This window comes from Emydura macquarii, unplaced genomic scaffold, assembly GCF_026122565.2.
Source record: "Emydura macquarii macquarii isolate MOO-44397 ecotype Brisbane River unplaced genomic scaffold, CSIRO-AGI_Emac_v2 contig_2362, whole genome shotgun sequence".
NCBI classification, from domain to species: Eukaryota; Metazoa; Chordata; order Testudines; family Chelidae; genus Emydura; species Emydura macquarii.
The window spans coordinates 3,794,783-3,807,901 of NW_027132499.1; the positions used below are offsets into that span (position 1 = coordinate 3,794,783).

Sequence of the window (13,119 nt, forward strand, 5' to 3'; positions counted from 1 at the left end):
TAAATTGCCAAAAATTAATGCATTTCAGTGATGTGCAAAATTATTTATTTCAACTTATTTTGGAAAAGATCTGATGGGAGAAAAACCACTAAATGTAACATTAACATTTTGGTACATCTCAGCTGAGTTCAACTACAATTTTTAGAAGGTAAAGAATACACTGGAGATTTTTGTGCTACAAACAATACTGTAATCATTAGCAGCCCATCAGACTAGATAAATGAATATTGTATTAACATTTTAAGAATGCTGCTTCCAGGTCTCTACCATTTCCAAATGTATAGTGTCTCTGGCATTCACTATAAATGTTTGTATAAGAATGGATTGGAATGACGTCCTCTAATAGCTGCTTTCATCTACAGTATTAAATAAACAGCAATCAATACGCAACAAAACAACAGACTTGTGATTCTCTCCCACCCCCGCAATCCATCTGAGATTTAGATACCACAGATGAAAAGTGCTTTTGTAATTAAATACCCAAGTCCTCAAAAAACACAATATTACCTCTCCTTTATATTCCACTGCTTTAATTCCTGCATACACTGGCACAAAACTGCTAGCTAGGAGGACCTAGAGAGGAGAAAAGAAAAAAGAAGGTGACAGTAAAAGGAATCTGAAAGTATTAATATTTTCTTTTGTGTATCATTTAATCTTTACAAGTTAATACGGTAATCATTAAACATGTTAATTCCATCTACTTCAAAGTAACAATTAAAAACATTAATCTCAATATTTGCTATGTACTGTATGTCAAAATGTGATTAAGAGTTCAGGACTTATTTTAGCTAAGCTACAAATGGCAATCTCAGAGACAGCACATGGTACGACTATTCTGTCATTGATTTAACAATGTTTGCTTTAGAAGAATCAGCACTAATTTTAGATTTACTTTTTTCCTTCATGTTGCTGCAAAAATCACTATTTCTTTTAGTATAAATTTAAATCTAAATATATGTAGATTGTACACAAACTGTGTGTTATGCATGGTTATATACTGAAAATTGAAGCTATAACTGGCCAAAAAAAACAAGTTAAAAGACAGGCATTTAGCAGATACTTCGGCATAATGTTTTTCTTTCTAATATATCAGTTTTTTCTGACTAATAATGCAGCATGGTAGGAATTGCAATTTTATAAATGATAACTTTAAACCTCATATATGTATACCATCCATATAAACGAGTACTTTTTCTTTTATCTTTGTGTGCTGAGCTATCGCAGAATAACAGCAACAAGTTACTAGTCGGACTTACATTAGGTTAGACAAAATAACCGACTGGATTTTGGCTCTTGTAAAAGTGATACACAAAGATTACACTCACACATGTGCATACAACTCAATGTATTTATGAAGTATATAAAAAAGCAGCCAAAAAGAATACCTTTGCATTCTACTAAGCAATTCTTTGTAATTACTGATGTTTTATTATTACAACCCTTTTCACTGCTAACAGTGGTTACAATCATCAGGGCCAATTGTTACGGTCACGTCAAGCATATAACTAGTCAACAATGACAAAAGCAGAGCAGTTCCCAAGGCAATAGTCTGTAGTTATCTAGCTTAGAGTAATACACTGCAATATAGCACGCACCTAGAGAATGGACTCTACACTTTTCAGCATTGGCAACTGTAACAGAGAACATGCATTCAATGCAGATTGCTGTTCAACTGTCTTCATTCCAAAACAAAGGACATACCTATTCTACATAAGTTTTTATATTGCATTCATCACTGCAATATCTGAATTCCTTTCAGCAGTGCATTACACAATGTGACTACGCATGGTGTTCGGTCTCACATCCTCTCTTTAGGGGTAGAAACAAGTGCAGTGGAGTGTTTTGTTTTGGTAGTTTTTTAAATAAATATATGTGTTACTATGTGTTTATATTAGAGAAGGCAAAAACAAAGAAATGTCCCTTGCACTTGGAGTAGAAAGTGGTGAAGTATGTGACGGTCCTTAGTCTTTATTCCACAGTCTAAGACTGCCACCCAGGCAAGTTTTGCCTCCTGCACAGACAAGCTTCACTCTTACTGTTGAGGGTTACATTGTGCCACAGGAACGGAGCTGTCAACCAGGATCTTTTTGATATCCCAGGCTATAGAGCACTTTGAAGACAGCAACTGAAACCTTGAACTTGACACAAAATTCTTTGGGAAGCCAGTGAAGAGACTAGAGGACAAGTCACTGTAGCCTGTGTTGCTCGGAAGATGCCCTGTACTGTTTTGTACTAGTTGGGGTTTCCTAAGAGCTGAAGACTTCAGACCCAAGTATATTGCATTGCTGTAGTCCAGCCGAGAGGTGATGAAGGCATGAATAACTGAGGCCAGCTGTTTGCCTGCTGGGATAATGGAGTCTCCTAGCCAATCAGAGATGGCAGAAAGCATTACTTGTGGCTGTTGGTATGTGAGAGCTCAGGGTCACTGAGGAATCCAAGAGTATTCCTGGACTACAGACTGAATTGACTAACTGGATATGAAACGCCAACCTAAGGAGATTGTATACTGGCAAAAAACCCTTCAAAATACCTTATTTTGCCACCTGTACCACCTCTTTCTTGCTCAGGTTCAGCTTCAGATAGCTGCAGTTCTCTGCTTCCTTCTTCAACAAAAATAGCCTACCAATTTTGAATATTGCCAGATTTAGCAGCCTACAATGCTCAAGATTTTCAAAACTGACACCTAAAAGATGGCCCTTTAAATTCATTATTTCAGAATCTAAACAAGTAAAGTGATTTTTTTAAGTGCTGAGCATCCAGCAGCTCCAATCCACTTCAATGGATGCTCAGGAAGACAATGAAAGAAGGAACCCGCCCACACATGCCACTGCTTGGTCCATCCCCCCACAGATTTTGAATAAAATCTTTCCAAATATAATTGCCTAAAATACAGAAGATTGCATCTAACATTTTAAGAGGTTCTGCAGAAGAACCCCTTCCCCACATACCCAAAGAAACCTCATTCCCATTTGTTGTCAGATCAGCACACATTCATAATCATGATGAAGTCTACATGGGGCATTTACAAGAAAATTTTGGGAAGCACCAGAGATGTGGCCCCTCCTAGCTAAACATACTGTACACATGCACATTTTTTTGGCTGCGTCTAGGCCTGTTTGAAGACAAGAACTTCCTTTAGATATATTCTTCTCTTGTCCCCTTCTCTTCTTCTTATAGAGAAAAAAAACAACTATGTTAACACAGAATTAAGGTTGCTTGGTGATATGTTGTCCCCTAGCATAATGCTGAGTTGAGCAAAACACAAACTTTGAAAAACAGGAAATGCAGTTAAAGTTGCCCAGGCAACTTTAAATCTGCTCTCTTTCAGCAGTGTCCTAATACATCCCATTAACACACATGCCTTTACTCTGCCAATCCCACAGGAACTCTTCACCTCCTTTTAAACCCATTCACTCTCACCTACAGGATTCCCTCTATCACTATTAAAGGAGTAAAAGGAAAAATAAAAGGTTGCCCACACCACTTTCCCTCTATCCTCTTTGAGCATTGCCTCAATATGCACATAACACATCCTCATACTGGCCCTTGGTACTATCAGATTCAGGAGATTCCAGATCCTGGAATATACTCACATACTTAGCCAACATCCCAGAAAGAATCCACACGTGTACAATTTACAATGCCTTTTAGCTTTTACAACTCATTTATACTTACTCACCATTTCAGGATATCATTTCAGCTTTCATTTTCATTTAACTATCATAATGGCATTAAAATACTCTCATATTCCATCCCACGGCTGACAATGTCTTTTATAATAAAAGCCCTATGCCCTGCTATGGACATAACCTACATAATTCTGTACAGAAATGAGACTTGCTGCATCCTGAAGGTACACAGGCACCTCTTCCCTTTTCTCACACACAAGAGGATACAAAACAGATCTTCTCATATCACAATCACAGCTGTCATCCACCTGAAAATAATTCACAGATCTCACACACACACTTCACTACTGCCTTTAGTGTTCAGTACAGCTACATCAAAAATAGACCCCACTCACTTCACCCAGAGTGCATGCAGATAATAAATGCTTAGACTGCTCTCGTATCCCAGCTTATCACTGACAACACCCTTTGTAGTAAGACCCGTGTCCTGCTAATTATATAATATAGACAATTCTGCACTGAAATGATGCACAGTGGATCCTGAACATACACATGCAACTCTCCTCTTTGCTCACAGCAGAGGGTGCAAAACATACATCTCCTCATACCATAATCATAGCAGTCACATATCTCAATCCACGTATGTCCTCATTTCTCACAAACATACATTTACCAAGCCGGCACAACTACTGCCTCCACCATTTAGAGTATGTATAACTAAAAAACTTACTGCACCTGGAGTGTATACAAATAATTTCCACTGGCTACTGCAAGCTGCAGGGGAGCAAAGAGAAGATGGTGTAGGTAACTTTTTTTGTCCTTTAATGCTAGAGGAAATCCTGTGGGTGACAGTAAATGGGTTGAGAAAGGAGGTGAAGAACTTGCACATTTCAGCTACTGTGGTGTTAGTAAAGCAAAAGTATGTGTATTGTATTAATTATCTGCCAATGAATTTCCTAGTTTTTCGAACAGGAAAAGATATACTTTGTTAGGAGTTAGCAGCCATTTAGGCAAATGTACATATCATGTCCTGCAATTTGCATACTGAGCCAGCCAGCCTGCCTATATTTCCCCAGGCTCCCCCAAACCCTGCTTCAGCATACCTCTCCAACCACTCCCATGACCTATTCACTACATTTCCGCTTCCAACCTGGCCTACTCCCCACTATAATCAGACCACTCATAAGCAGGGTACCCATCTCCCTGATGTATTCTCTCCATACAAACATTTCTATTGTAATTGCTCTCTCCCAATAACCCGATTCAAATGTCCAGCTGCAGGTTTTGCCACTACCCCACTACTATCCAAACTCAACCCTTAGACATATGCCTAGGAGCATACTGAAACTGAGCTGGTATGCTCACTTGAGGACATGGGTAAGAATCATAGAAGATTAGGGTTGGAGGGATCTCAGGAGGTCATCTAGTCCAAACCTCTGCTCAAAGCAGGACCAACCCCAACTAAATCATCCCAGCCAGGGCTTTGTCAAGCCGGGCCTTAAAAACCTCTAAGGATGGAGATTCCACCACCTCCCTAGGAAACCCATTCCAGTGCTTTACCACCCTCATAATGAAAAAGATTTTCCTAATATCCAACCTAGACCTTTCCCACTGCAATTTGAGACCATTGCTCCTAATTCTGTCATCTACTACCACGAGAACAGCCTAGCTCCATCCTCCCTGGAACTTCCTTTCAGGTAGTGAAAGGCTGTTATCAAATCCTCCCTCATTCTTCTCTTCTGTAGAGCCTAGTTCCCTCAGCCTCTCTTCATGTGTTCCACCCCCCTACGTGTCCTCATTTCCCCTCAACAGCAGCAGCAGCCCCTCTTCTGTCCTCCCACCCCAAAGTCCTCTGCACCTGGCTCCTCCTCACCTGACAAAACAAAAATTCTGATTAGACCAGCTGTTAATTATTTTGCCATGCTCACAATAAACCTCCCCATAAAATAAAAACATGTTATATTTTAACAGAAACAACATGTCATAATCAACATGAATTATTAAATCTTTGCTGCACAGACATGTCAGTGGCTAGGTCTTCACTAAGGGCAATTCATTGGCACATTCCTTGGAACTACCCAGGCATGCATAAAGTGGCTTCATAGAAACCTTCTAACGTTTTTTTTTCTTTATTGGTGCTTATGCACTGTAATCCTTCCAGACCGCACAAATGAATAAGGAAACATGTTCTTAAACATCATTCACAGGGGTCCCCCAAAAACCTAGTGGGTGCCATGTACCACCATGGGTAAAACTTGACTTGCTGCAGCCTGAAAACCCTCTACCTCTATTTACTCATTCCTCAACTCCCAGGAAGCATCCACATGTCTATTTTTCCCCCAAATACTTTGATTACTCAAAATAAAATCGCCATCCATGACTCACAAATTGTAGCAACCTCCAGCCACTCAGCTGAAAACTCCTTTTGTCTTAGGTGGAGGCTTGTGATTAGCTCATCCTTAAATATGTTAATTGAAGAGTGAGTTCAGAGCCATCAATCTCCACAAGGTCTGTGATTACTCCAATCATTGGTATCTCTCAGTTTAACAATACAAGTCAGCAGAAATAAACTACTTTTTTTATTTTGGGGAGGGGGGGAGGGGTGTCAGTGCAACGGGACCCCCTCTGGCCAAGTATAGCACAACTCCTGGACTCACCTAGCTGAGCGGGGCTGAAAGTCTAATACTAGTGCCTAGTAGTCTGAAAAGGCTTTCTTCAGTTCCAAGTCCACTATGCAGTTGCTACAGGAACCCAGGCCCGCCCACTCCACTGGGTACCAGCTCAGGGCCTTCAAGTTGGCTAAGCAAAATCAGGGTTCTTCAACTCACACAAGGCCCTGAGCTTCTTGCTACCTTCCCCTGGATCTCTTCAGGCTCTCCAGCCTGCTGATTATTCATCCCCTCCTAGGCTGTTGTTTCTGCAGCTCTTCAGTAGTTTGCTGGCTGGAGCTCCGTTCTTTAGCCTGCTCACTCCTTCGGTAGTCACCCTGCCCCACTGTGAGGCTTCCAATCAGCAGTGGACAGCAGTGCCTGTATTAACTCTTTGATTGCTGGATCAGCATAGGCTATATACACCCCCTGACAGGAGGGTTCTGTCACTCAGAAGCCCGTCAGTCAAATGACCCCAAATTTGGATCATAATGCTATCCTGACTCCCCATGAGGCACACCAAATTTCAAAGCAAATTGAGTAATCATTCAGATTTTAAAGACTTACAGTGTTGATAAGTGCAAAGTAATGCAGTTTCAAAAATAATCTAAACTATACATACAAAATGATGGGCTCTAAATTCGCTGTTAGTACTCAAGAAAGATCTTGGTAGTCACTGTGAATAGTGCTCCGAAAACATCCACTCAATGTGCAGCGGTAGTCAAAAAAGGTAACAGTGTTAGCAACCATTAGAAAAGGGGTAAATAATAAAACAGAAAAAGTAATACCACTATAAAAATCCATGGTAAGCCCGCACCTTGAATACTGAGTGCAATTCTGGTTGCCCCATCTCAAAAAAGACACATTAAAATTGGAAAAAGTACACAGACGGGTAACAAAAATGTTTAGGAATATGGAAAAGCTGCATATGAGAAATGTAGAAGACTGGAACTATTCAGCTTATAAAAGAGACGACTAAGGGATGATATAATTTATACCATAAAATCATTAATGGTATGAAGGAAGTGAATAGAGAAGTGTTATTTATACCTTCACATAACACACAAACTAGGGGTTACCTGTTGAAATTAACAGACAGCAAGTTTAAACAAACAAAAGGAAGTACTCGTTCCCACAATGCACAGTCAATCTGTAACCTGTGAAAGTCATTGCCATGGGTAGTTGAAAGACCAAAACTATAACTGGGTTCAAAAAAGAATTAGGTAAGTTCATAGAGGACAGGTCCCTTGATGGTTATTAGCAGAGATTGGCAAGGATGCAACCCCATGCTCTAGGTGTCCCTAAACCTCTGACTATCAGAAAATGGGACTAGATGTTGGAAGATGGATCACTCGATACATTGCCCTGTTCTGTTCATTCCCCCTGAAGCATCTGGAACTGGCCGCTGTCAGATACAGGACACTGAGTTAGATGGATCATTCACCTGACCCCTAGTATGCCCATTCTTATGTACAAGAGTTGAGCTTTGAAGTCCACAAAATGGCAGGAACGGAAATCCTGTAAGCGTTTTTTCTGTATTGTTGCATGAACTCTATAAATAATTTACATTTTCTTAAATACTGTTCTCATTTTGAGTCCCCCAAAGGTTTAAAGGGTGCTATGCACAACTTTGGGTAAAACTCAACAGATTGAGATCATTTTGATCTGCATCACAACAATAGCTTGGGCTTTTGCACTGTACAAAAACACACCACCTATAATCTTTTTGAAAAATGGCTAGTTTTTTCAGGTTTGTATCTCTGGAACTCCTAGCCCAAATCTGGGTCACTAACCTTAATCTGCACCACCATGAGGCACACCGAATTTCAGAGGAATCTGACTTAAAAGCGTTGACTTTTAAACAGAAGTTGTGACACAAACTTAACTACAGTGGTGCTGCTGTGCCACTATAATTTTGCTTACGTTATTTATCCAGGCAGTTTTACTTAAATAAATGGGATTACTCAAATTAGTAAAAGGAACAGGATTTAGCCCAATTAATTAAAAAAAAAAAAAAAAAAAAAAGAAGATAGTTCAGACCCCAGGACACAGGCATGCATTTTCATGTACAGACGTGATATGCAACTTTTTTACCTTAATGAGGTCCTCCCTGGAGGCAAAATTTGAAACCAAATAATTTTTTCCATTTTTAGTGTTGGTGATTGATACATAGAGACGATTCTCTGCTATCTCATGAGCATTAGAAGGAAGAAAAGACTCTATACCTCCCCTATAATAAAGAAAATGATTAACATTATTCACCATTAATTACAGAACAGCTTATAAATATTTTAGAAGAGGGAGAAAGCTGAGCTTTCCATAGTACAAATAGCCTTGTATATGCTCACTATTTTCATTTATTATGAGTTTTATATAGAATCACATTAAGACATTAAGATACTTACCTAAGTCTTGTCATGAAATCATAACCTGGTGTTACTGCACCAAAGTACAGTTTTCTAATTTCCTCTGCAAACTTATAGGTAAACGCCTCGCATTCCTGAAAATTAAAACATTTGGTATGAAAGGTTATGTAGTTATTAAAAACCATGTCCAACTGAATTACACTAAACATTAATTATAAATAATTGTAGTGTCATAAATGGTTTACACATAGCATATTAATTTATGGGAGTTTACTTTACCAAAAAGGAGTTACAAGATAACTGATGAAGACAATGTTTGCTCATGTCTCATTATAGACAAAGAAGACGTGGATAGGATTAATGAATTACTTCTCCATAGCACAGCATCTCACTTGTTGTGTCTACTACATGGGAAATAATGCAAGAGTAAATTATATATATAGTATATGTTTCCAAGTGAACCCCCAAAGGTATTCTGTTTATTTTCTATTAATACCACCCATTAGATGAGGAATCACTGGCATGTAACATTGCAGAAGTTAGCTTTTATATCAAGGATTTTCAATAGAAAGAGACTTCTTAAAATTCACTTAAATGATAAAAATACAGATGATGTACTTTAACACAGCTGTTTAAAAAGAAACACTAAAAAGGTATTTAAAGGTTCTTTCCTTACTTATGCAAAAGCATGTAACTTCAAAATTTCTGCAGTTACTGAGTGAAATTAACAAGTACTAGTGACATCTGAAAGTGGATAGGCAAAACTGACATATAAAAGACATTATGAAAACCAATCTGCAGCATATACCAGCAATTTACAGTGGAATAAAAGTCATATTGTATCTGACCCACATGGGATTTGATAAAACCTATCCTGCCTACAATCTAAGAACACAATTTTGATCCTGTAAAAACAACCCAATAATTTCTTTCCTATATGTAATTAAGGACCAGATCTCTGAAGCTGCTGAACACTATTACTTCATATACAATAAATGTATTTTGTGACAATATATGAAATTAATATTTAAACTTGCAAGTATTGAATATCTTGCCATCTCTCACCATTTTATTAAGAGTCTTGCAACATCTAGTGTTTTTCTTGAAGTCCCAGGTCTTGATGTCATGTTACAAACTTTGGAAAGAATATCAATTTTTTTTAAAAAGGAAGTTTCCAAACCTCATAGATGCAGATCAAAGCTTAGAAATGTGAACTCTTAAATGTCTGAAGTTCAACAGTCATAAGGCAAATAAAAAGAACCCAGTATTTATTTGCTTTTAAAATGATTTTCAGAGAGTCTGGACTTTTGATTTTGAATGCTTAAGATTAACAAAATTGTGTTTGTATGAATTTCAACACTATTTTGTGAAAAGAGCTGTTCCGATTCCGGTGTCTTGAAGCACATGCAATCCAGTTTACAAAACTGGTTTTCAAGAAACATAATTACAGTCTGTAAATAGTTTAGGGTTCTTTGGTTAATAGCTTCCTGCATGATGAAACGCTGAATTTGTTGCAAATAAATAAATAAATTGAAAATAAAGTCTTGGATCAATCATTTGGAGACATCTGGTTACAGGAATTTTTGTTTGTTTTTAGTTACATACTATAAAAATCAGTGCTCAGAAAAGGTAAAGATTGACAGCTCTGAAAACAGAAGGCATCCTATCCATAGAAGAGATATATACCACTGGCAGCAGTAAAACTTCCCCAATCTCTCGTGTGTCTTAAATCTGGTCCATGTAAGCAATCACCTAAGTGACAGAGAACAATTTAGTCTCCTTACCCGGGCTCTGCGTATGGATTGCCAACATGTGTGTGTCTTAATGCCAACTGTGATAGTTTTATACTGCAAACAAATCTTCACTTTAACATGTCTGAGACCAACTTATTTCTCATAGGTCAAACAGCTATCAGATAGCATCTACTGACAAACTGAATTTTAACTTGTGCTCTAAAAAATAAAGGCTCTATAAAGCATTACACATTCCAAATCATCTGTTCATTTTAAGCGAATAAGTTTGAACACACTAGGTGAATTCAATATTATGGGCTATTGTCTTGTATGACATGACCTATTTATAATAAGAATTATTCACTTTTGCCACCAGAAAGAACATCTTTTTTACAACTACTTGGAATTATGGTAATGAGATAGTAGTTACAATATTCAAAGCATCAGTGTGTTTAGGAGCCTAAGTTCCATTTTCAAAAGTGACTTAGTATTGAGGTGCCTAAAAATGCAGAAACTAGTAGAAATTAGGTTCCTAATCTACTTAGGCACTTTTGAAAATCCCATTAGGCACCTTGCACATCCTAGGTAAATGTCCTAACCTCTGGGCTAACTCTCACAAGGTAACTGACACTACTACCACTTCTTTAATTCATTATTCCCCAACCCTTAATTACAGCTGACTTCACTTTTAGACTCTGTCCACAGGTTCAGAAACCCATATAAGAGCTCTGAAAACACAGGAGGGAAAGAGTCCTAATTATGACTTGTCTAACTTAATCATATTTGAAAAAACCCTAACTTTTCTAACAAAGTATTTTTTATGGATATCAAATACTTCTATGTTGGAATGTTCTTTCTAACATTCTTTGTTCATATTTTGGCTCAGATGGAATTTTTTTTGCTAATGGTAAGAATACAGAATGACAGAAAAGTTGGATAGACATTTCAATAGAAATACAACATTTGAATGAAACACCTTCTATCCACAACACTGAACTTTGATTAACAACCACAGGAATTAAGAGATAGTATTTTGTCCACTGAAAGGCTCACATAATTTTTCATTAGTACAAGAGATACAGAACGATGAAAAAGTTAATTTTAAAAAATGAAAAGAAAGGCAGAGAGCTCAAATGATCTCTGTGAATGCAAGATTTGATGAAAATCACACAATGTAATATGTAATGTAATATGTGCTTTACTCCAACAAAAGAGAAAAAACAAAACTTTTCCCACATTTTAACCTATAATTAGGGCCAGGCTGGATAAAAATCCTATTGCCCAGACGCCCAGTATAAACAGAAATGCTATCTGGTAAGTAAGAGTGTCCACTATCGTGCCCACTGGACAAAGAGAAGAGAGACTGGAGTCAGGCTGTGTGACACCAAGCACTGCTGAAATTGATACGAGCCCTATCAGAAAGAGGGCAGGAAGAAGTGAGCAAAGCAATAGAACTTAAGTTCCCGTCACAGAAGAGGTAAATGGACCTAGCTGACCTCAACCCACTTATGCATCCTAATTTTCCACTTGCCCTTGGTCAGCAAATTTCTCAATCTCTGTTTAACAGGACCCTTAGCTTGTGCACCTTATTAACACAAGACAGGCAACCCTCTTTAAGGAGGAAGTAGCTATCCATTTTATTACCTCATCTATCTGATTTCTGCAGTCTATCAGTGCCATACTCCTCTTTCTTTTATTTGAACTTCAGCCAAATAGCCCTTATTCAGGCCCCAAACTTGGTAACAAAATAGGAAAGCCAAGAGATTGTGACACACTGAATTTATTTTCCATCTGATTCCTCAAATAAGATTTTCCTAATATCAAAATTGATGGTTTATCATTGCTTAATCCATTGATACTAAATGTTCAATCATTTGTGTTTAGCACAGTTTGATCTTCTGCAAAGCTTGTACAAAGTTATTTAACAAAGAGGGAAAGTATTTTTCCCAGAGAGGGAAAATACACTGCTAGAAGTTATGTATATGGAAAACTAAGCTCTTTTAGTTACGTCTATGCCGCAGTTTAACACCCCCAACTCGCTTGGGTTAGCTGACTTGGGCTTATGAGTCTTGGGCTGTGGGGCTGTAAAATCACTGTGTAGACATTTGGGCTAGGGCTGGTAGTCAATGGATGATAATTTAGTTTCATTTTTACATTATGGGTTGGATTCTCTGGTCTACTAAAGCCACTTTGGGCTGCATAAGAAGTGTAAAGTGCCGTTAAACCAGCCAAGGTAGCTGTGGAGAATTGCTGCTGCAGAGAACTCTCCACCAGACAACTCTGCTGCTTCCTTCCCCACCTGTCCCCTTCCCCACTTCCAACCTAAGGAGTGTTGCCTGATTTCTGGGTGTTTACTAATTTGAATGAGGTTATAGGCTTGCCAGTTGATCTGATCAGAAGATAATGAGGATCTAGTCCCAGAATCAGGCCCCAAAAGAGTTTTATAGGGACCCCCAGGGTGCACATCAGGAATGCTCATGCTGATAACCGAATCTGTATAATTTTATAAGCTTTTATTAAGATAGCATAAAAAGATAGATAAATGATGGATTAAAAGAAAATGAATAATCAAATGGATAATGGATAGGATTATAGTCTTATTCTAAAGACACACACACACACACACACACACTATGCTTTGGATTAATATACTCACACCTGAACAATATGGGTCCTCCTTCCAAGTCCAAACTTGGATTCTTCACCCCTGAATTATTAAGGTACACTTATTCTATAGGTTGGC

General features: G+C 38.1%; 1 protein-coding gene across 6 annotated transcripts in view; it reads right to left on the minus strand.

The window, feature by feature from the left end:
* Positions 1 to 13,119, minus strand: part of PNPLA4 (patatin like phospholipase domain containing 4) — a 40,247-nt gene that overhangs the window by 11,465 nt on the left and 15,663 nt on the right. For 5 of the 6 annotated variants that reach the window (XM_067561004.1, XM_067561006.1, XM_067561003.1 and 2 more), the window contains 3 exons: positions 8,683 to 8,777; positions 8,372 to 8,507; positions 508 to 573 (listed from right to left, as the gene is read on the minus strand). In XM_067561004.1, the coding sequence (XP_067417105.1) occupies positions 508 to 573; positions 8,372 to 8,507; positions 8,683 to 8,777 (297 nt within the window). Of the gene's footprint in view, positions 1 to 507; positions 574 to 8,371; positions 8,508 to 8,682; positions 8,778 to 8,922; positions 10,588 to 13,119 lie in introns of those variants that run through there. The other variant, XM_067561009.1, reaches the window with a different exon arrangement.